This window comes from Miniopterus natalensis, chromosome 1 (assembly GCF_054644295.1).
Source record: "Miniopterus natalensis isolate mMinNat1 chromosome 1, mMinNat1.hap1, whole genome shotgun sequence".
Lineage (NCBI taxonomy): Eukaryota > Metazoa > Chordata > Mammalia > Chiroptera > Miniopteridae > Miniopterus > Miniopterus natalensis.
This window is the reverse complement of record NC_142081.1, coordinates 122,756,661-122,779,211: the sequence shown is the minus strand read 5'-3', so window position 1 is coordinate 122,779,211 and position 22,551 is coordinate 122,756,661. Positions and strand designations below refer to the sequence as shown.

Genomic DNA, 22,551 nt, shown 5'->3' with positions numbered 1-22,551 from the left:
TGGTCTCCTGCCTTGAGGGCAGGCACAGCATCCGGACTAACGTGCGCTTCAAGAACACGGAATACATGCCATGAAAGGAGATCATGAATTATAGAAAACCAGTCTCTGGAAAAGTACTTGGCTTTTTAAATCCTCTAAAAACAAGCTTTCCTAAAACCCCATGCCTCTTAAGTTCTAGATGATAGATCCATCTTTTTATTTAAAACTTCATCTTATACACCTACCCCCTCTAGTGGTATAAAAAAAAACATGAGATGACAAATATCTGAAATTAGATTTGGAAAACAGAATTTAGAGAAACAATTAGAAAGTTCCAAAGTAGCAATGGAAATAACTTGAAAACAACTTGAACCAAACAAATTGAACGAACAGCAGGGAAACACTCTAGTTAGTTCTTACTATAGTCAAATCACATACATAGCTTCACAGTTCATAAGTAGTCCTAACATCTCTCCAAGGCTGTTTTGAGAGAAATCTTACAAGAATGTGATAGAAAAGTGACAGCTTAAGAAACAATTAGTTTAAATTATATTTATAACAAAATAGAAATCAGAAAGGAAACTTTTCAAGCTACAGGAGCCTCTTGTCTCTCCGGGTCACACATCCTTAATGCTGGATTTTCCTGAGAGCAACTTCATTCAAGGACTGAGCTCCTTTTCAGGTTTAGTTCTGTAGGAAACCACTGTGACTTAACTGCATGCCCCTGTAGCTGTCAGGTTGCTGTGCTGTATGTTGATAAATCCGCTTGAGCACTAAAGCAGACATGTGCATGGGAGTTGTTCTTTTGAAAACACCTTTCCCTTTTCTTTCTTACACCAACATGTATGGGCTGTGCAGCCATCACTCACGCACCCACGCACCCCCCACCCATAGGTGAACATCACTGCTTGTTGCTGACAGTTCTGAAACAGAGCTGTCATTCAAGTGCAGGCCTTCACTGCCCCAGCGTGACACTTTCCTGGTTGTCACTCATTGGGAAAGCACCTGCTTTGCTCTGTGACTGTCGTGCAGCCCAGGCATGCACCAGAACCCTGCTCCACCCCCAGCATCAAATTGAGATGTCCAAGTAGTATACACAGAGCCTGTAGCATTGAGACACCAAACTGGCAGAAGGGAGACTGCTGTGAAGGCACATGCAGTGCTCTAAACAGTACTTCTCAGGCTTTTTTGTGCATCTGGACTGCCTGCAGGGATGGTTAAGACACAGCTTCTGATAGTTGAGCTGGGCTGGGACCTGAGATTCTGCATTTCCAATAAGCTCCCAGGTGATGCTTTGGCTCCTGGTCCTTGGACCATGAGTAGTAAAGCTCTAGAGTATACCAGTTTTCAGAAACAATTCTTTCAAGAACCGTTTGGAATTCAGGAACCTGTGAATCTGCACATCTTGCAACTGTTTACAAGTGAAGTAGTGCATAAGCCACCACCTGAAGTCCTAGTTTTCACATGATAGAGAAACTTTAAGTTGGGCAAGTTCCTTTAAAATTACAGGATGGTCACGAATCACACACAATTTCTCATCAACTATAACGTGGCTTTAAATTAGCTACATCTGGTTAACCACCTTTTAATGATCTTCCTAACCTTGGTTTATTAACGCCATATATTTTAAAGAAGTCTCATGATTTAAGTAAGCCAAAGCTAGTGATGTGGGCAGATGGCAGAAGGAACACCATCACAAAACCTGCCACTCAGAGTGTAACAGATGACGGTAGCAGCCCAGAACTGTCCCTTTGTTCATTTTGCTAATGAGTGTCCTCATTGCTGTGGGTCTGAATAGTTAATTACTTGCAGTTCCTACAGCTGACAGATGGTGGGGACAGAGCTAAAGGTTAACTTCGCAAGAACAGGAGCTGTGGATGGCTATGTGGAGAAAAATCTTTGAGTTAAATGGATTTTCCTTGTTTCCTACTTTTGTACAAGATTTTTAGAAAACAAATTTAGGCGTTAGCTGCTACCAGTTACAAATTTTACACTTCACCTGATGAATTCAGACAGTTCTTGCTTAGTTTATGGTAAGGTGCTCATGTCATCCACTGTGGATGTTCATATTCTGCCACTGTTAGGAACTGCATTTGCCTATTAGGGCAAATATTGTTTGTTTGTTATTTAAAAGCCTTTTTAGTCTAGAAATACATTCTGCAAGAATTTCAAATTTAACCACGTGGGACAAGAAATTAATAACTGGATTCCTTCTCTAGTAAGAAAACAGTGTTGTTTATTAATTACTAGGTATGTTAATGAAGAATAAATCGAGCTCAAGTAATTTAAATGAAATGGTGAATCAAACTTGTGAAGATTTGTAATTGGGATTAATGCAAAACTTAACATTATTTTAAATATTAACTCTGATATAACTACGTTATTAAGTCACTTGATTTTTAAGGAATTATTAATGTAATACAAAACATTGTAGCCACTTATTTTTCTTTTAAACCATCATGGTCACAGAGGAAAACATTTTAATAATTTACTTCCAGATATCTCTAAAGTTAAACAAAAGTACAATTCCAAAAGGAAAGCAGCATATTGGGTGGAATGGTTTTGTTTTTGAGGGGAACTTTATTCTTGTGTATTTGCAAATCTTGTCCATTTGCAAGCATGGACACTTCTATAAAAAGAATATGTTATAATTCATCTAGAGATTACTTTAAAGTTCAAAAGTATTCTTAATGTCTATCAACATTGAAGCAAGGCATATAGAACCTTCTATCTCTTTTAGCCTAATATAATGACTTTTAAGCATACTCTTTAATATTTTGAGGTGGCATAATCAGTTTAATATTTCACATCATGAAGCATAAAATTCTGCACCAGCTTCCCCAACCCATTACATCTTAATTTTTTAAATAACGTGTGGCACTAAAATGTAGCCAGCCATAAGCGAGTACATTCAGATGTTTCAATAGCTGTGAGACAGACCAGAAGAAGAAAAGCAGAGTAGCTGTCCCTATAAGCTTCTGCTGCGTAAAAATAAAGCCTCTCCCATAATGGACATGGCAAGATTTAAACAAAGGACTCACATAATAAAAATGTAAATGAGTTGGCCTTACTAAAACTATAACTTTAAAGTCTTTTGTTGTACGTTATCCTGAAACCTCCTTACAAGGTAATCACTGTTTGCACAGAGATTTAAACCGAAGTCTTCAATAGCATTCAACGGCCGCCCAGCCCCAGTGTGACAGGCATGCAAAGCCATGTTAATGTTCAGAATATGAATTGCCTCTGGGTGGCTCCTCCACCAAGCAGAAAACCAACTGTGTGGATATCCGTGTGCCTGATGGGCTCCATGCGGCTCCCAGCCTGAAAACGTCACCACTTTGACATGTGATGTGCTCCTCATGACACTGGCAGCACTGACACTGGGAAATGCCACAAAGGCAACAAGGCCCCCTCCTTAACGGTGCGCTTGGCCACCCCCTGCCGCTGCCGGGCCGCGGGCTCCCCGGCCTGCCTAGTTACAGGCGGACAGCACTTCAGACACACACAGGGGGACATGTGGGTGGAGGGGGCCCAGCTGCCTCCCCGGACATAGCTTCCATAATGAATTGACCTGAATGATGAGGGCACACAAACAGTATGATATGCATTATTCCTGTCAATAAAATGTCCCCATGTGCTGCGGGCTTTGTACAGAATGTGCTGCCGCCTTTCTTCCAGCAAGCTCTATTTACTCCCCTTTTTGCTATTCATATTATAAGTGTGTAATAGAATTCAGAAAATTATATGATAGCTCTTCTGTATCCGTCCTGTCTTGTGTTGCATATTTAAATCTTTGGTTCCTTGCTTAGAAATATGGAATTCCCCATCTTTCAGGACTCTTTGGGCATAGACATCGGCCCTGCAAAATTAACTCCAGAAAAGGAATGTTTGGAGTACAAAGTGGAAAATGAGAGACTGCTTCAAGTCATTGCAGAACTCGAAGAAGAAATCCAACTCAATCTCAAGGAAAATTCATTACTAGGTAACTGTTTAAAGTCATTTTTAAAGAAAATCTATACATTGGGCACTTCATAAAATTCATAGCTATGTTTGTCCTTTCCAAACATAGATTTGTCTGGTTATTTACATTTAAAATATCATTTTGATAGCCATCTTTGATTTTCATTTAAAATGGCATTCCTTGCTTGGGACAGAGGATATATGTAAATATTATAATTATATTCCTGAGTCATGTCATTTTAATTTAGGGCTTTTAATTTTTTTTCAAGCCAAGCATTGACATTTGAAAAAATGTGCTAAGCTATGCTCTATTTCACTTAGAAATATTATAAACAGATATAAACTTTTGTTAATTTCTGTTTCATATGCTTAATTAGTTATGTAAAATTTATAACATTTAAATACTTATAAATACATATTGAGATATGCTTTGTGGAGAAACAGGGTCAGCCTTTCAGGAAAATATACTTCAACTTACTACTTAATTATCTTCAATATTTTGGTACAGATTTTAAGTACTAATTTTTGTTTGTAAACTTGTAACCCCCTTTTTTACATACCACGAACACTGGTAAAAGTTGCATTTTAATCTCCAAAGTTAGATTGCTTGAAGTATTTTTTCCACTTACTGTTATCTTTGTATTTATGTTAATTATGTAATGTCGCCCTTCATCTGCACTATGAAAGGCCAATGAGTCAGTAATAAAAATTCACGAAATATTGATAAAATCATTTCTATTACAATACCCCTGAATATACAATTATACTGTGCCAGGGTAGTTTAGCTTCTCTTCTGATATGGTATAATAGTGCTTTCTTAGGTTTTGGTTGTTCTGACTGAGTCAAAAAGTGCCACCTGCTGAAGCACTTTGTATAGGCTGTGACTAACAGCGAAAGTGTCCATTGCGGGTATTGATGAAAGGCTGTCAGCCCTCAGCCACACTTGTATCTTGAACTTAGTTCTTAATCTCTATCTGACCAGCCGTCTGAACAGCAGGAAGAAGGCTGTGAATGTCAAGGGCAGTTGTGAAGGTCACAGTCCTGCTAGGACTTGCGTCCACCGTGCCTGCCAGTGGTGTACAGCCTGCTTAGAAGCAGGCGTTTTGAATACAGGGCATAAGCTTGTAATTTCATGGTTGCTCTCTGTCTCCTTTTGTTTACAGAAGATGAAATTATAAATCTGAAAGAGATGGCAGAAAAGGATCATAAAACCATTCAAAAGGTACTGTAACTTTTTTTACATTGATGAATGACTCTTTTAAATTAAAATAGCCCAGTTGGTGAAATAACGCTGTGTCCTGCTTGTCTTGTGATATAAGTCGGTTTTTATATTTAATCTCTCTCGTTATTTGGGTAGGGTCTTTAGTTATGAATAAGGATTCCGTCTTGATATTGGATTAATGTATAGATACTTCTTTTATTTGGGATAACGGAGTGTCTACCTTGTTGACTGTAAGGAATTGAAAAGTTAACATGATACAGGGAGGGCAGAGATGTGTTTGTGGAAAAATTATATTGTTAAGAGTGAGCAGTTATATTCTCAGGTCAAATGTTGGTTTATGCTCATTTTTCTTTATATGAATGAATTGAGTTTATGTTATCCAGGAAATTTGCATTTAGAACTGGAAATTCTTTTGGTGTCATGAAGATCAAGATTTCCTAGTGCATTCAATGCAGCAGAACCCAGGTCAGGTGCTCCTGCTTTGTGCTTTCTTAGCCCAATGTATTACCTCTATTGCGGCTCTCGAAACACTTTTGTGAGAGGGTCAGTCTTCCCTGCCATACTGTAAACCCCACGAGGGCGGAGACTGCACAGTCTCAGTCTCTGGCACAGTCCCAGTGCTGAGCACAGTGCATGGCACACTTAAAAATACTCTTGGGGCCATTCACAGAATGAGAATGTACTTCGAATCCGTAAAATTTGCACAATTTACAGGTGAAAAAGTGGATTTACCTCCCTGAATTATTCTAAATAAACATACCTGCTTTCTACAAACTGAATCTAGTATCAGTTTCCAAATAAAAATTAATTAAAAGTAGATAAAATTTAAAATTCAGTTCTTTAATTGCACTAGTCCCATTTTCAGAGCTCAATTACCACAGGGGCCTAAGTTTAGGTTCAGATTTCAACCTGATTCTGCAATTTAGGGTATTCTTATGTTTTAAGTAAAATTACTTCAAAGAACTATATTTTAAAGACATGGTTACCCTGCTCGGTCAGATTTGGGAGATGTTGTCTATGATAACTGAATCCATCAGGTTTCCACAAAGTGGTTTCCTGGTCTTGCCCTTCACCCTGTTTGCAGTGCTGATGGTACAAATCCTGTTCCTACAGAGATAGCAGAGTCTGAAAGCAGACAAGTCTAATCTTCCTGGCATCAAACTCTAAGGTTAAAAATAAAATCTCAGCTTGTTAGTTTCACTTAAGAACCTGCAAGGGAACCATCAAGTCCATTTAAATGTTTCTAAAGCTGTTCAGTCTACCTGTCACTGGTGGAGGTGAGTTATGTAAACTTACTTTCTCTGTGTGGAGTATAAGAAATTATAGCAAAAAATCCCACCGTTGGGAGCATTTGAGATCTTGCTTCCTGATGTTGTCCTCAGTTTGGTTCAAATAAATGCTTATACAAATTCCAAAAAAAATAAATTAAAAATCAATCAATCGGTCAATCTTACTGTTAAGCTACCCCTTAGAAAGAAGCGTACCCTGGGAGTGGCTGGTCATACCTGGGTGAGCTTGCATGTTTTAATTAATTCCTGCCTCAGCTTTCTAAGTCTGCACTGCCCAGTGGCAGCCACCAGCCATATGTGGCTACTGAACACTTGAATTGTGTCCAGTGTAACCGAGGATCTGAACTTTTAATTCTATTTGATTTTAAGTTTTTAAAATTTCAGTTTGAAAACTGATACTTATTCCAGTTATTGAAAGTCTTTATGTATATTTTGAATAACTTGGGTATGTGAATCTACTTTTTCATCTGTAAGTTTTATGAACTTACAGTGTAGATAAACTGAGAGATGTATGAAAAAGTGCTTCGTCAACTAGAAAGCACGTCAGGGGTTGTTCAGCAAGTGAGAGCTGATATTTACTGGTTTATTTCCAATATCCTTCACTAAATCAATTCATTTCTCAGTGTTTATCAATTGCCTTTCAGTGCCATGCCCTACTGCCTAGCTACCATATACATATTTTACACACACACACACACACACACACACACACACACACACACACACACACACACACACGGCACTGCTGTGGAGGAAATCTAGTCTAGAGGGAGAGATAAAACCATAGGGCAATGTAACAAGCACTGTAATAGAAGCCTGCGCATAGAGAAGAGATGCCTGGCTTTGCCTGGAAGGTCCTTGGAAGGGTACACAAACAGTTCCACACCAGCCTCACACTCTTTTACCTGAGCTGATTTTTCCAAGCAGGTAAGAGGGAAGAAGAGCTGGGTACAGTGTGAGTACATAGTGCATGAGATATGATGTGGACCCGTTTGTGACTTGGTGTGGCTCGAGTATGAGGCAGGAATCTGGAGAGACGGTGTGGTAAGAATTTGCATTGGGGTAGGAAGAGGGGAAATCTGGGGTATGGGGAAGAGGTAAGCAGGAAATGGAAAAATGGAAAGGGCAGCTCAGAAGCCGCTGGATAAGCCACATGTTCCCCCTTTTCAGCCTTGGATGCAATGAAAAGCAAGTTGAAAACGGCACTGAACTTGGGTAGACTGACCTCCTGCCATCTGTCTGGGCTAAGAACTATCAATTACGGGATTCAGTAGATTTTTTTGTTTTCGTTCCAATCATCTAACAACAGCTGAACCTGTACTCCAGCTGTGGCCACAATAAGAATTTCTTCCTGGGAGGAAGACAGGCCAGCAGGCAGATTACAGGCCAGTGTGTGATGAGCTCCGGGAGGCAGGCGGCGTCGAGGGCACAGTGGGCAAGCCCGACCTGGGTGCGAGGGTGCGAGGGTCGGGAAGGCTGGGGGAAGGGCACTGAGCTAACTCCTGAAGCGAGGTCAGAGTTCCAGGACAGGCCGAGGGCGCGGGGAGGGTAAGAACCATGCCAAAGAGAAGTAAGCGCGTGCCATGTGCAGCACTGAAGGGGACCTGAGAATAAGGGGTGCTGAGAAGCAGGGCAAGTGGCAGAGGACTGCTGTTTATTCCGAGGGGTGTGAGGGGCCTGAGTGCACTGGGGAGCTCTGAACATTGAGGTAGTAACTGACCTGTGTTTCCCAAGGAAAACAAATGGGAAGGAGGAAAATCGGGAGCCGGAGAGGCGAGTTAAGAGGTTACTAGGATAAACCATGGAAACTATCAAGTCCTGAGACAGAATGGGGACAGTGACACTGGGGATGATGGGAAGGGGTGCACTCAAAGGATGATTAGGCAGCAATGGTTACAGTCATTGATGAGACTGGAGGCGGAGAGATACAGGAGAGGGAGAAGTTAAGCTGGATAGCTTTGAGATGAAAGTGAAAACGGGTGGTAGAGCAGGGGGAGAAGCAGGAGAGGGCATTTCAGAAGCCATCGAGAAAGCCTCAAAAAGGAAGGAAACACTCACAGTGTGTCAAATGCTGCTGAGAGGCCAGGGGTGCTGAAGGCTAAAAGGGGGAAGGTTGGACAATGTAGCTTTGGTAACAAAATGGCCCTCATCATATTAATGAGAATCATTTCCCTGGAACGGTGGAGGAGGTCAAGTGGGGCAAATGCAGAAGTGGGGGCAGTGAGCACGGATACCCTCTCAGAGCCTGGCTGTGGATGGCTAGTGAGAGGTAGGGAGTAGCTGGAGGGCGACATGGGGTTGAAGGAGCATTTTTAGTGCTGTCGATGGGAAGGAGACAACAGAGGAGATCATGGATGAGGCGAGATCCAAGGAGGCAGGCAGGATGGGGGCTAATGGCCTTGGTGTTTGCTGGTAATTGACACCCGTTGGAAACTTGGTGACACTTCTTTTCAGACTAAGGTATGATGACTCAGCACAAAAAGAGTTTCCTTTCCATCGGCCCCTCTCATTCCTTTATTTTCTCTAAATCTGCTGTCAACCTCCCACACCTTCAACTACATGCCTCGGCTTCCTTCTGAGGCCCTCCTCTAGCCAGTCCCCAGTGTTCTCCAGCCCCGCCTGGGGACATCCCTGTGCTACCGGAGACAACCCAATCCTTGCCTTTTGGTGATATTGCAAATATATGAAGTTTTAACCCAGTGTAGTTGTGCCCTCCCTCTGCCTATGATTTCACATGAATCTAATTAGTACCCTTTCTTGCTACCTAGTCCAGTTCTTCCAGTCTTCACAGCTTTTCTCACTTCTTGTACTCCATTCCTCTGCACTACTCCCTAGTTCACAGAGAACATGATGGACACTTGGGGTGTTTTTCTCTTTGGCACTCTCTTATTCTGTCACTTAGCCTACCTTTACTCCTTGTTATCAGGAGAGAGGACAATCTTCTTTGCCCTGACATCTCCTTCCACCTGTTTGCCGGACTCCATCTCTTCCCTGTTCTCCTCCAGGACCTTTCTTCATCAGCTGTTTTCTCTCTTGTGCCTTTCAAAGCCATGGCCATTCACTGTTCTTCAAATGTCATTTAAAAGAACACCAGCCCCTTCTTCACTCCCCCGCTGCTCGTTTTCCTGTTGATCAGGTCACAATGAGATTCGTATTGCCCTTAATCCTTTCCAGTCTCTTTCCTTCTTGAATTTTCTGCTATACGTGACAGAACTATGCCTCACATCACAAGTGCCTTCTGCAGCAATGCTTACCTCTGATCTTCCGCACACTTCTCCATCCCTTCCTAAGGGATGCCTGTCAGAGCTTCTCCTCCATCTTCCACTGAAATACTACTCTTGGGGCCTTGGTGTTATTGTTTTTCCTCTGGCTGACCTCAGACTCTCCCATAACTGGCACACCTGTTTACCAGTGACTTCTAGACCTTTCTCTCCTGCTTTAGGTTTTCCCTAAACACCACCTCCTTCATTTCAACTCTATTCTCATCCTCAATTTCTTTTTTTCAAAAGTAACTTATTTATTTTAGGGGGGTGGGGGAGAGAGAGAGAAAGAGAGACTTCAGTTTGTTGTTCCACTTATTGATGCATTCATTGGTTGATTCTTGTATGTGCCCTGACCAGGATTGAACCCTCAACCTTGGCGTATCAAGATGACACTCTAACCAGCTGAGCTACCTGGCCAGGGCCACATCCTCAATTTCAGTGTTACATGCACAAGGAAGACTTCTTGGACAGTCCCCTTCCATCCCCTATGGTAGTTAAGGACCCCTCTGTGCGCCTACGTTCTTGGGACTGTTTGCTCCCTTCAGGTCAGGAACTATGTCTTGTTTCTTTATATTCTATTCAGCCCTCAAAAATATTTGCTAAAAAAATATCAAAACGTGAACTCATTACCCCTCAAACCTGGACTCTGCTGTACTCCTCATTTAAATTAATGGCATTGCCATCTATCCAGAGGATCAGATGACAAATCTAGGGTCATTCTCTACTCTCTCCTTCATATCTCATATCTAGTTGGTAACTAGGTCTGTAGACTTTCAACATTTATCTCAAATCCCCTTTCTCTGCAACAACATTGTGCAGATTGAGTTGAGGCCCTGATCATTTCCACAGATTCTTCATTTTCTTGCCTCCATTCTCCTTTCTTTTCATATCTAGCTTTCACATTGCTGCCATAGTTACCTAATACCCTAATCTAATGTATTAAAACCTTCAACGGTGTCCCATTGTCTTCAGCATAAAATCAGGCTACCCATAATGTACTGAGTGATTTTTAAGTGCCACAAACTACTAAGCACTTTCCTATTTGCTATCTCAAATTCTTTCCACAATAACTCTTTATTATCCTGATTTTACAGGTGAGAAAACTGTAAAACTTAAAAGCGTAGAATTAAGTTACCCACACAGCTAGTATGGAGCAGAGCTTTGAACCAACTACCGTCCATTCCATCTCTGCCTTGCCCTCCTAACTGCGGCAGGCAAGACCTCTCATAATATCACCCGCATCTCCTTTTGCCTTCACCTCCTGCCGTTCCTGTGGGTGAGCGCCTGGGTCTCCTAACACCAAAGGTTTCCCAGTTCCTCCCTCACTCCTCCCTCCCCTGCGTTTGCTCTGCTGTTCTGTTGGCTGTTTTCTCCACCTTCCTCCTGCTCCAGCTTCTTGAATTCCTAAGTATTTTTCAAGACCCTTGTCAATGCCCCTACTCCGGTGGAGTTAACACCTGCAATAGCATATCTTATTATAATTACGGTGGCTATGTTATGTGGATGTTTATGCTTTTCCATGACCCGAAGATTTGATTTAACATTTGTTCTTACGTTTTATAGTCGTTTCACATTGCTCTCCTACCTTACCCTAGATGCTGCGGGGGAAGGGATCTGCTCTAGCTGGTTTTTATACTTCCATAGCTGAACAAAATGCCTGGCATCTAAAAGGTGTTTCCTACATGTTTATTAAATTAATAAGTATATGAATTAATGGAATTGAATGGATGTCAAAACCAAGGGTTGCATTCTATCAGTGTATATACTACATGCAAATTTAAAATTCTGAGGTGAGTCATGAGAACGGTGGTCTTGTGGCATATGCTTTCATAGCTGTTTTTAACTGGTATGACATATGGTGTGAAATGCATGTAAATATAGCATAAAAAACAAAATAAGAAGTAGGTTATATAAAGAGTAAATAGTTCTTTTTGTCCAACTAGGACTTGCTTTATTATGTATTGATATCACATTTTGGGGGGTAAAAAGGTTGTAAATAAATTGATATGTTCTGTGTATATTTTACTTGCTTATATGATAAAAATATGATAATTATATGGTAATATGTTATTATTACATGGTAATCAATAGACATTTAATATTTTATTGAATTTATTGGGGTTACATTGGTTAATAAAATTATATAGGTTTAAGGTGTACAATTCCATAATACATCATCTGTATATTGTATTGTGCATTCACCGCCCCAAGTCAAGTCTCCTTCCATCACCATTTATCCCCTTTACCCTCTCCTGCTTTCCCCCACCCTCTCCTTCCCTCTAGTAATGACCCTGCTGTTGTCTGTGAGGTTGTTTTGTTTTTCTTAACCCCTTTACCTTTTTCACCCAGCCCCTCCTACCCTCTCCCCCTCTGACAGCTTTGAGTCGTTTCTATTTTGTTTGTTAGTTTATTTTGTTCATTAGATTCCACATATAAGTGAAATCATATGGTATTTGTCTTTCTCTGGTGGGCTTATTTCACTTAGTATACGATTTAATTTTTTCTTTAATCATATTGGGATCCATTTTTCTCATATTGAGAATCAAAATACATTTCACTAAATTCTTTTGAGTAAATTCAGGTATTCTGTTTGTTTTAATCAAAATGTAATGTTCTTCTTTTTCAGTTAACTGATGGTAGAGAAAAATTAAAGTATGAGCTTGAAGCTGAAAAAGTATTAGTTCAAGAAATGGTAAGGTGATTTACATTATTTCCTAAGAAGCTTGAATTCAGGAATTTAATCATGAGAATTTTATAAACTATTTGTAACTGTTTATTGTGAACTATTCGCTTTTCCTTTATCAATCTAAGTGCATGCATAATTATAAACATTTAAAAATGATCATTTGAGTAGTACTATAATAAATACTATGTAGGAGAGTCTTACATAAGAAATAGTAAATTTAAAGCAGTGTACGAAATTTTTGAATTTTATTATACAGAGCCCATATTTCGGAGGATTTGTTATTTTTAGTTACAAATTGCCATAAGTGACAACAAAAAAAGGGCCCAGTTAGATATTTTGGCATTCTGTGTTAGTTTCATAAGAAAACACTGCCTTTTTATGTTCTTTTAAGAGAACTTTCCAGACGGCTGGTCTTTTATTTTATCAGTTGACTACCCGCCCCCGGGCCCCCCCACCTTACCCCCCGCCCAGCTTATGGGGTTGTACTTTGGCTTTCAACTGATCACCACTAGTATGTCTTTGTTACAGTAAACTGACTGTGTTTATTATAATCAAAAATAAAACACAGCTTGACTTGCGTCCTAAATGTGCTTGAAAAGAATATGATACTGTTTAGAAGAGAAAAGGTTGTTCATAGGAAATCAACACCACTTCAGATATTGAAACATTCCCCTTTTTACAGCTTGTCACACTTTGTGCCAAGTCATGACTGTTTCCCTAACTCGGTTTTGTTACTCTCGGCACCATGTGTTTTGGGTTCCTTGTCATAGAAATTAATGCAAAACAATGCTCCCGGACTACAATGAAGCCTTCTATGAAACCAACTTGTGAATGCAGGCAAGGAAAAAAATGATGGTTAGCTAGTCACAGAAACCATGTGGTGACAAATATGTTATTTTGAACCCTTTACTTTTAAATACCTGGCAGATAAAATTTGGCTTCATTATTTTTGTACACTTGGTGAATCTCTTCTGCCCCACACCATCCCCTTCTTTCCAAAGTCCTGGAGTTGCTTCTGAAAACAACGAAATGTTTCCAAAACAGCATGTTTTGCAAAGTGCTGTTATAGAGTGGGAAGCAACTATTACGTTGTAAGTTTGTTAGCAGTGTCAGACAAGAAATTAAACTCCTTAATCAGGGAGTTTGTGCCTATGCTAGGAGCAGACCCCATAGCTTTTGAATCACTTTCTCTTTATTTGAATTGTAAGCGGTTAACCGGTGCCATTCTATTGCCCACAGGGGAACCAATCACCTTTTATTTTGTTGTTTAGAAGTTTGTTGCGCACCCGCTTGTTGCCGAGCAGCAAGATCTTTCATCACAAACCCCACAACAGCACGAGAGCCTCAGTACCTCAGACCTAGTTTGGGGGTCCATGTTTTCAGTGGAGGGAGTAAGCTTACGGTTCTTATGACCAAGGTTTCCATGGCATACCTTCGGGCCCAGCAAGGTCACTATTTGGTGCCCCTTACCCCCCACCAAGGCATTCTGTTACTCACTGCAGGGCGGCTGGCTTTGTGGTTACTTGGGCTTCCTGTGTTTTTTTGCCAGAGTGTTTTTTTTCCAGAAATGAAGATTTGCGATTGAACCTAGATGGAGGAGTGGGAGAAGGTAAAGGGACCAGAGTCATTTTATAAAAATTAAAGAACTTTCTCATTGAAGGGTTTTTGTTCCTTGCTTGCCTATAGAGTTTATTTTCTGGCCTATTAAAAACATAGTTTATAAAGTCATAGAGCTGGTAGTAAAAAGGTATGATCAATAACTATAGCTAAGCAATAAAATATGGAGCAGCGGCTGTATCCTTAGATTGGCTTGAAGGGAAGCATGTGAAATATTTTTATATTTTCCTGTGACTCCTACACTTAGTGGCATTTTTTTTTAGATATAATTGACATATAACATTGTATTAGTTTCAGGTGTACAACAAAATGATTCAATATATGTATATATTGCAAAATATTATCATGATAAGTTACCATCAATTGTCATGCATAGTTACAAACTTCTTTTTGTGATAAGAACTTTTAAGATTTATTCTCTTAGCAACGTTCAAATATACAATACAGCATCGTTAACTATAGTCGCCACGCTGTACATTACATCGTCAGGACTTATTTGTTTTACTGGAATCGTGTACCTACTGACCACCTTCACCAATTCCCCCATCCATTCCTTGCCTCTGGCAACCACCAATCTGTTCCTTGTATCTATGAGAGCTTTTTTGTTATTGTTTTAAGATTTTACTATAAGTAACATGATATGAGATTTGTGTTTCTCAGTCTGACTTATTTCACTTAGCATAATGCCCTTAAGTTTCATCCACGTTATCACAAATGGCAAGATTTCATTGTTTTTCGTGGCTCAGTTATATTCTATTGTATATATGTACCATATCGTCTCTATCCATTTGTCTACCTATGGACACTTAGATTGCTACCATATCTTGACAATTGTAACTAATGCCTCAGTGAACATGGGGGTGCATATATCTTTTCGAGTTACTGGGGGTTTTTTTATTCCTTTGGATAAATACCCAAAAGTGGAATTGCTGGGTCATATGGTAGTTCTATTTTTAATTTTTTGAGGAATCTCCGTAGTGTTTTCCATAGTGACTGCACCAACTTACATTCCCACCAACAGCGCATAACAGTTCCCTTTTCTCCACAGCCTCACAAACACTTGTAATCTTCTGTCTTCTTGATGAGAGCCATTCTAGCAAGTGTGAGGTGATATCTCATTGTGGTTTTGATTTGCATTTCCCTGATGATTTGTGATGTTCAGAACCTGTTGGGCATTTGAATATCTCCTGGAAAAATGCCTACTCAGGTCATCTGCTTATTTTTTAATTGGATTATTTGTGGTTTTTTGCTATTGAGTTGTAGATTTTGGATATTGACCCCTTATCAGATATATAATTTCAAACTATTTTCTCCTATTCTATAGATGCTCTTTTATTTTGTTGTTTCTTTTGCTGTGCAGATGCTTTTTAGTTTGCTGTAGTTGCACTTGTTTATTTTTTCTTTTGTTGTGCTTTGAGCATCATATCCAAAAAAATTATTGCTAAAACCCATGTGAAGAAGGGTTTTTTTCCATATTTTCTTCTAGGAGTTTTATGGTTTCTGGTCTTACATTTAAGTCTTTAATTCATTTTTATTTAATTTTGCGGGTGGTGTACGGAGGGGTCTAGTTTCATTCTTTTACATGTAAATATCCAATTTGATAGAATTAGGATAGCCTGTGTCTCCACCCCTCCTACCAGTCTCATTGTGCCCCTGTGTGCGCTTTGTGCACTGTCCTATTGTAACTGAGCCTTGAACACTGTTGGCATCACTGGGAGGGATTGACCCTCAGGCTACTTATCCATGACCAGAAACATACCTCCCTCAGAATGATGTCTTCATAATGTAAATATTATCATGCCACACCCTATGCTTAAAATTATTCAATGGCATCCTATTGCATTTAAAATAAAATTAAAACTTCACACCTTCTCCTTGACCTTAGCACACCCTCCCGGCTCTTCCCTCTGCTGGGGTCATGGCATATGCTCTTTCTTCTGCTTGCAATGCTCTTCTTCCCATTTTTTAAAAAATAGGCTTTTTTATTTTAGAGCAGTTTTAGGTTCACAGCAAAATCAAGAGGAAGGTATAGAGATTTTCCATATCCCTTCTTCCCCTACTTCTACCCACTTCTCACATGTTTACTCTGTTTTGTTCTTTTGATCTTAGCCAAAATGTCATCTCCTCAGGGGAGGTCTTTCCTGACTACTTCATCTAAATTAGTCCCACCTGTACTAGTCTTACTTCATTGTCTGTTTTGCTTATCACCGGACATTTGGCACCTAGGATAGCATCTGGCTTACTGTATGCACTCAATAAATACTTTTTTAATGAGTGAGGGGTGGTTTATTCAATATTTCTAGCAACTTCTTATAATGGTCTGGAGAAAGTTATTTTTAAACCATTATAATGGAGGTTAATTATAACATTGGCGTTGTATTTAAACCCACTGAGATCACCTAGACACAGTCCTTCATGGACATCAGTTACTGACCTACCAGACCCCAAGATTTTATGAGACAGAGTTGCATTCTTTTGAATTCTGATCTGTCAGTAGGGGAGAGATATTTTTTTAATTCTTTTTAATTTATTTATTTATCTTTATTGTTGAAAGTATTACAAGTGTCCCATTTTCCTGCCCCAATTGACCCCCTCCACCTTGTTCCCACCCCCTCTCCAGGCCTTCACCCCATTATTGTCTGTGTCCATGGGTTATGCATATATGCATATAACTTCTTTGGTTACTCTCTTTCCACCCTCCACCCCCTTTCCCTAGGGAAGAGATATTTTTGAAGATACATTATAGTTGATGTTTAGACACCAATGAGATTAATGGTTAGATGTATTTTTCATCATTGTTTAATTTAATAATAAGAGCACCCAGAATTAGAATCACTGGCATTACTTATAAATTCATATTATTAAAATTTGTATTATTGAAGCATGCATTAATAATATATTTTTTGCCATTTGTGACAATGCTGAGAGACTTGGAGGAAATTATGCAAAGTGAAGTAAGTCAGACAGAGGAAGACAAATACTGTAAGATCTCACTTTGTGTGTAATGTAAAACAAAAGCCCAAAACCAAACTCATAAATACAGAGAACAGATTGGTAGTAGCCAGAGGTGGGAGGTGAGGGTGGGTGAAATGGGTGAACGTGATCAAAGGTATAAACTTCCAGTTACAGGATAAGTCATAGGGATGTACAGCAAGATGACTGTAGTTAATAATACTGTATTATATATTTGAAAGTTGCTAAGAGAGTGGATCTTAAAAATTCTCACAGGAAAAAAATTGTAACTTTGTGGTGATGGATATTAATTAGACTTTGTGGTGACATTTTGTAATATATACAAATATTGAGTCATTATGTTATACACCTAGAATTAATGCAATGTTATATGTCAATTACATCTCAACTTCTATTTTTTTATTTTTATTGATTTCAGAGAGGAAGGGAGAGGGAAAGAGAGATAGAAACATCAATAATGAGAGAGAGTCATTGATCGGCTGCCTCCTGCATGCTCCCCACTGGGGATCGAGCCTACAACCCTGTCATGTGCCCTGACTGGGATTCCAACTGTGGTCTCCTAGATCATAGGTCGATGCTCAACAGCTGAGCCACACCGGCTGGGCAATTACATCTCAGTTTTAAAAAATATTGATAAAGTGTTTTTTATGCCTGGAAATTATAATTGGTTTTCTTTTGAGAAACAAAAGCCAGCCCGGCTGGGAGTGACTCAACAGTTGAGCATCGACCTAGGATCTGGGCGATCAGGGTTCGATTCCCGGTGAGGGCACATGCCCAGGTTGAGGGCTGCAGCTGATCAATGACTCTCTCATCATTGGTGTTTCTCTCTCTCTCTCTCTCTCCCTCTCCCTTCCTCTCTCTGAAATCAATAAAGATATATTTTTTTAAAAAAGAAAAAAAAAGAAACAAAAGCCAAATTTATTTGTTCATTTCTTTCATTTGAAGTACTCCTTGATGATATCCTTTGCCTGAGACCCTATGCCATAGTCCTTAATCACACAACTGCAACCAACCACTTTACGAGGTTTTCCCTCTCTGTTGATTTTAGAGGCCTTAATTAGGCTGATTTGGTGTTCAGCACAAAGGGCCTCTACCAACTTGACATACGTGGGTTCATCACAGTTGGATACAAGCACACAAAATTGGGCTTGGTGCTAAATTCACGTAGAAGTCCAGGTGCTTCTGCAACAAATTTGAAATTCCATTAAGTTAACTCGATGTTTTAGTTTTGCAAACCACTAAAAGAGGGTTTCTAGACCTTTTAAATTAAAATTACATTCATATTGCCCTGGCCAGGTGGCTCAGTTGGTTGGAGCATTATCTCATGCACCAAAAGGCTGCAGGTTCTATCCCCAGTTGGTGTGCAAATGGGAGGCAACTGATCCATGTTGCTTTCTCACATCAATGTTTCTTTTTCACCCTTCTTCTCTCTCTAAAATCAATAAACATCCTTGGGTGAGGATTAAAAAAATAATAATTAAAATAATTATTATTTTGTTAATGTAATTCATTACATTATTGAAGTTTGACTACTAAATTATCTGAACTTTCTCCAAAAAAATCTTATAAGGCTTGAGATTTATAGCTATTTTAATAATATATGAAATAAATTATTACTACATTATCAAACAGTGCATGCTTCTTTCTTTATAATCTATGATGCTTGAAGACTGTATGGGAGGCAACTGATCCATGTTTCTCTCTCACATCAATGTTTCTCATCCTTCTCTCTCTAAAATCAATAAACATCCTCAGATGAGGATTAAAAATGCTAATGACTCTAAATATTTACAATTTTGTCTATTTCTGTTCACTTTAAAATATATATATATATCTGAGGAAGGGAGAGGAAGATAGAAACATCAGTGATGAGTCATTGATCAGCTGCCTCCTGCACACCCCCTACTGAGGATTGAGCCTGAAACGAGGGCATGAGCCCTGACAGGAATGGAACCACGATCTCCTGGATCCTAGGTCAATGCTCAATCACTGAGCCACACCGGCCAAGCCGTTCATTTTTTTTTAATGTTTTTTTTTTCTCTAAGTACAAATTTATTTTCTAATTCATATTCAACATTGTAACTTATTTTCCCATAATAGTTTTGGCAGTCAGATGGTTTAAGCTGCTACTCTTTCATTGCTTAAAAAAGTTTTACAGAAAATTCTCCTTTTTGATCTTTGCAAACAATAATAAATGATACAAGCCTTTAATTTTACAGGTTAGTAAACATAAAGAGGAAATGGAAACAAGAAGAAAGCTTGACAGCCCATTTGCCAAGGTTTGCATTTAAGTTCTTTTTTTTTCTTTTTCTTTTATTCTGTGCCTCTCTTGTTTTGGCATCTGGGTTGAAGGATCTATACATAGCATATGGAGTTTGCTATGAATAGCAAACATCTGAGTTTGAAAGAGAAGATGCGTAACAGTGAGTTAGGAAGTGTGAATGGGAGACCAGGAGACTGATGTTGAGAGCAGTGAGAAGGAAAGAGTGAGTATAAACAGCCAAGAAAGAAGACTTGGCATAGGGAGAGTGAAAGGTGTCATCCTCATGTGCTGATGATCAGGCTCAATGCCTTGTCTCCAGATTCCTGTCCTTTCTCTCCTACCTTTATTCTCCCACCTTCTTACTAATAAGATACAAACCTCAAGCTACCACCTCCCCCCACTCCACTTTTCTAGGTGTTTTCAGAAAGCATTGATGTGAAGGTATATTTTTCTTTATACGCTAGCATCAATGGGAGGAGGAGGGGGAAAGCCCAACTTGCGAATTAAATCCATCCAGGGGGGATTGCAGGACTGGGAGCAGAAACAGATCCAGGTCCTTCAGGACAGAAAACTTTAACCCTGCTATTCCAGCTCAGGGCAAGGGAGGAAAAGAGAGGGACGTGAATCTGAAGAATGAAGTGAGAATAATAAAGTTGGTTCTTTCTGTGTGCCAGGCCCTGAAATCAGTCAAGGGGAAAGAGGACACTTTGTCGCCGTGGCCCTCACAACCCAAGACACCATCCAAGACTAGAGATGATTTGAGGCCACATTCTTTCTCCATCAGTCCAGTGCACTCTAAGACAAAAAGAGTTAAGTCTCCAAGGAGGTCTTTAAAGCAAGAGCACCATATGGTAAGAACTGCCCTCATGGCCAAACCCTGTGACACCTTCATCTGAACCGGGGCCCCTGCTCTGTTAGCAATATTGCAACCGCACATCACACCTCACATCCAATATCAACAAAGTCAACAGCCTTAACACACCTGATTCTCCCCACTCCTGGACAGGGGCTCTGGCTGCACCAATATGTCTCTGTTAGGTCCCTTAACTTGCCCAAGAGGATGCCACTGCTATCTCCAGCTCAGTGGTTTATCTAGCTCAGTGGATCTAAACCTCAGTGGATCTCTATTAAATTAGCAAGATAGAGAAGCCATATTCCAAGCACTTTCTAGAGTGTATGACCTCTAACTCATTACTGCCCAATATCTATTAGCAGCTTCCCTAAGCTTCCCTGAAGGACATGCAGGTGTACAAAGCATTTGCTCACAGTATTCTGAATAGGCACTGGATTAACTCACACTCTCAGCGCCACGCATGCAGGAATTATCTGCTATTGCTGTCCCTATCCATCTTCCCCCAAGTAATCAGAATTGCTTTTGCTGGATCTGCAGCAGTACAGTTGATCTACAGAAAAGGCATGTCAAGAAGTAGCTCTGTGATGTTTAGTTCAGCGTAGCTTGTTATGTGGACATTGCTGAGGCACTGCTCATGGCATCACACAGTGCCTCCTCCCTTTAGGACGGCCTTTTGGGGAGCTTTCTTCTGCCCTTAGTTATGGGAACGGTTGTATCTCTCTGAGCAATTGATCTTTCCCATGGGCACTGTGAGTTGTGTAACTAGCCAAGGCTCATTTTCCACGCTGACTCTCAGAAAGCTTAGAAACCTATTGGCAACTCATCTAGCCAATGCACAGCACTTCATAGAAAGAGTCTCTCCACCTGCAGGTGTTGATTCCCCATACTCAGTCTTGTTTCCACGTTTCCATGTTCTTCCCCCTTCTCCCACAGGGGGCAGAGTCTGCCTCCCTAACGCTCAAGGGCATGGAGGAGCAGAGCAGAGCCATGCTCCTGCATCATCCTTGCTCCAAATGGGCACAGCGAGATCTGGGCATCTCATGCCAAGTCCCCAGGAAGATGGTTCACTGTTCATACCCAGTGGAGGAGTGAGACCGCAGGTAGAGAGAGACCAGGGTGTTATACTAGTGGAGATCACTCCCCAGGAGTTGACAAAAGGCATTGTCCTCTAAAAACATTTCCATTTTGCAGAAAGTTAGGAAGTATAGACAACTGGAAACCAATGTAATTTCTCAAGGAGGACACTGACGTTTGGGGGGAAATTTGACACATAACTGGTTAGTGCTTGGGTTCTAGAAGTAAGGTTTTCAGAATCCAGGTCCTGGGAAGCTTTTTTGGGGACACACACACACACAAGAACATCAAAACCAAACAAAGAAACAAACAAAAAAGAACCCCGCCTGAATATGCAATGCTGCCTGCTGGCTGGGCAGGGAGACCAGCCACACTGGGTGAGGGGCTCTAGTCCAAGCCTGTGGTCGAGGCAGTAGCCTGTTCCAGAAGGCTCTGCGGCTGCCAGAAATCAGACCGAATGGCAGGGTTCTGTGCTTCAAGGCCCTGAAATGACTGTGGACAGGGCTGCAGAGCAAAGTTAGTGACTGGGACAGAGTGAAGGATCCTCCGTGCCTGAGGGACAGCAGCAGGGGGGAGCTGTCCCCATCCCTACAGCAAGCCCAGGGCTGTAACTAACTCCTAGAATTGCAGTTTAGAAACTCCGGTGTCCTCAGTTTACAGATCAAAATTGAGTTTCCAGTATCACAGCCACGAGGGGCAGAAATACTGCCTGTCCTCACCCCCAGAAAATGCACAATAAAGGAGAGACAAAGACAGGCAGGATCTCTGCGGAGGTGTCATTTCAATAGGATTTCCTCTTAGTGTAACAGTTTTTCCTTCTGACTGCTATTATGGTTATCTCGCTGCTTCCAAAGCATAATAGTACATTTTGTCAGCTGGATAGACTTTGAAGTTAATGTGTAACAATAAGTAAAAATTGGATCTGGGGAGAGGAGAGATGACGTAGCGCGGTGTTCACATCTTCATATTAATTAACCTGATTTCACAGTGTAATGTAGTTTTCCAGTTCACCGTTATTACCAGTATATATACTTTTGTTGTTAGTAATGATTCTGTTATTACAAGCCTCCAGTGCATTACCTTCCCACGTGGTCTAGTCTTCACCATAGATTAACTCTACATATATATATATACTCTGGTTATAATTCTTCTGTTTCTCTCTTTTAAATATTCTATTATATTTAGGTAGTTGGACACCTTAAAAATTATCTTTAAAGGTTTTATAATACCACGTGTAAATGACCAAACGGAGAGCTTGCTGCAGGAACTTTTAAATCAGTCATTTAACTTACCCAATTAATCATACTTATTTTTTGAAATCTGTGTCATTCGGTGGGAACGGCACACATGCTTCACTCGGGAGTACACAGTG

At 40.3% G+C, this 22,551-nt stretch overlaps 1 protein-coding gene across 1 annotated transcript in view; it reads left to right on the top strand.

Annotated features, from left to right (window-relative positions):
* The window catches only part of C1H10orf67 (chromosome 1 C10orf67 homolog), a 95,857-nt gene that overhangs the window by 27,733 nt on the left and 45,573 nt on the right, over nt 1-22,551 (top strand). Inside the window, exons 6-10 of the mRNA XM_087822655.1 lie at nt 3,814-3,961; nt 5,103-5,161; nt 12,340-12,405; nt 19,209-19,268; nt 19,927-20,103. Coding sequence (XP_087678781.1) covers nt 3,814-3,961; nt 5,103-5,161; nt 12,340-12,405; nt 19,209-19,268; nt 19,927-20,103 — 510 coding nt within the window. The remainder of the gene's footprint in view (nt 1-3,813; nt 3,962-5,102; nt 5,162-12,339; nt 12,406-19,208; nt 19,269-19,926; nt 20,104-22,551) is intronic.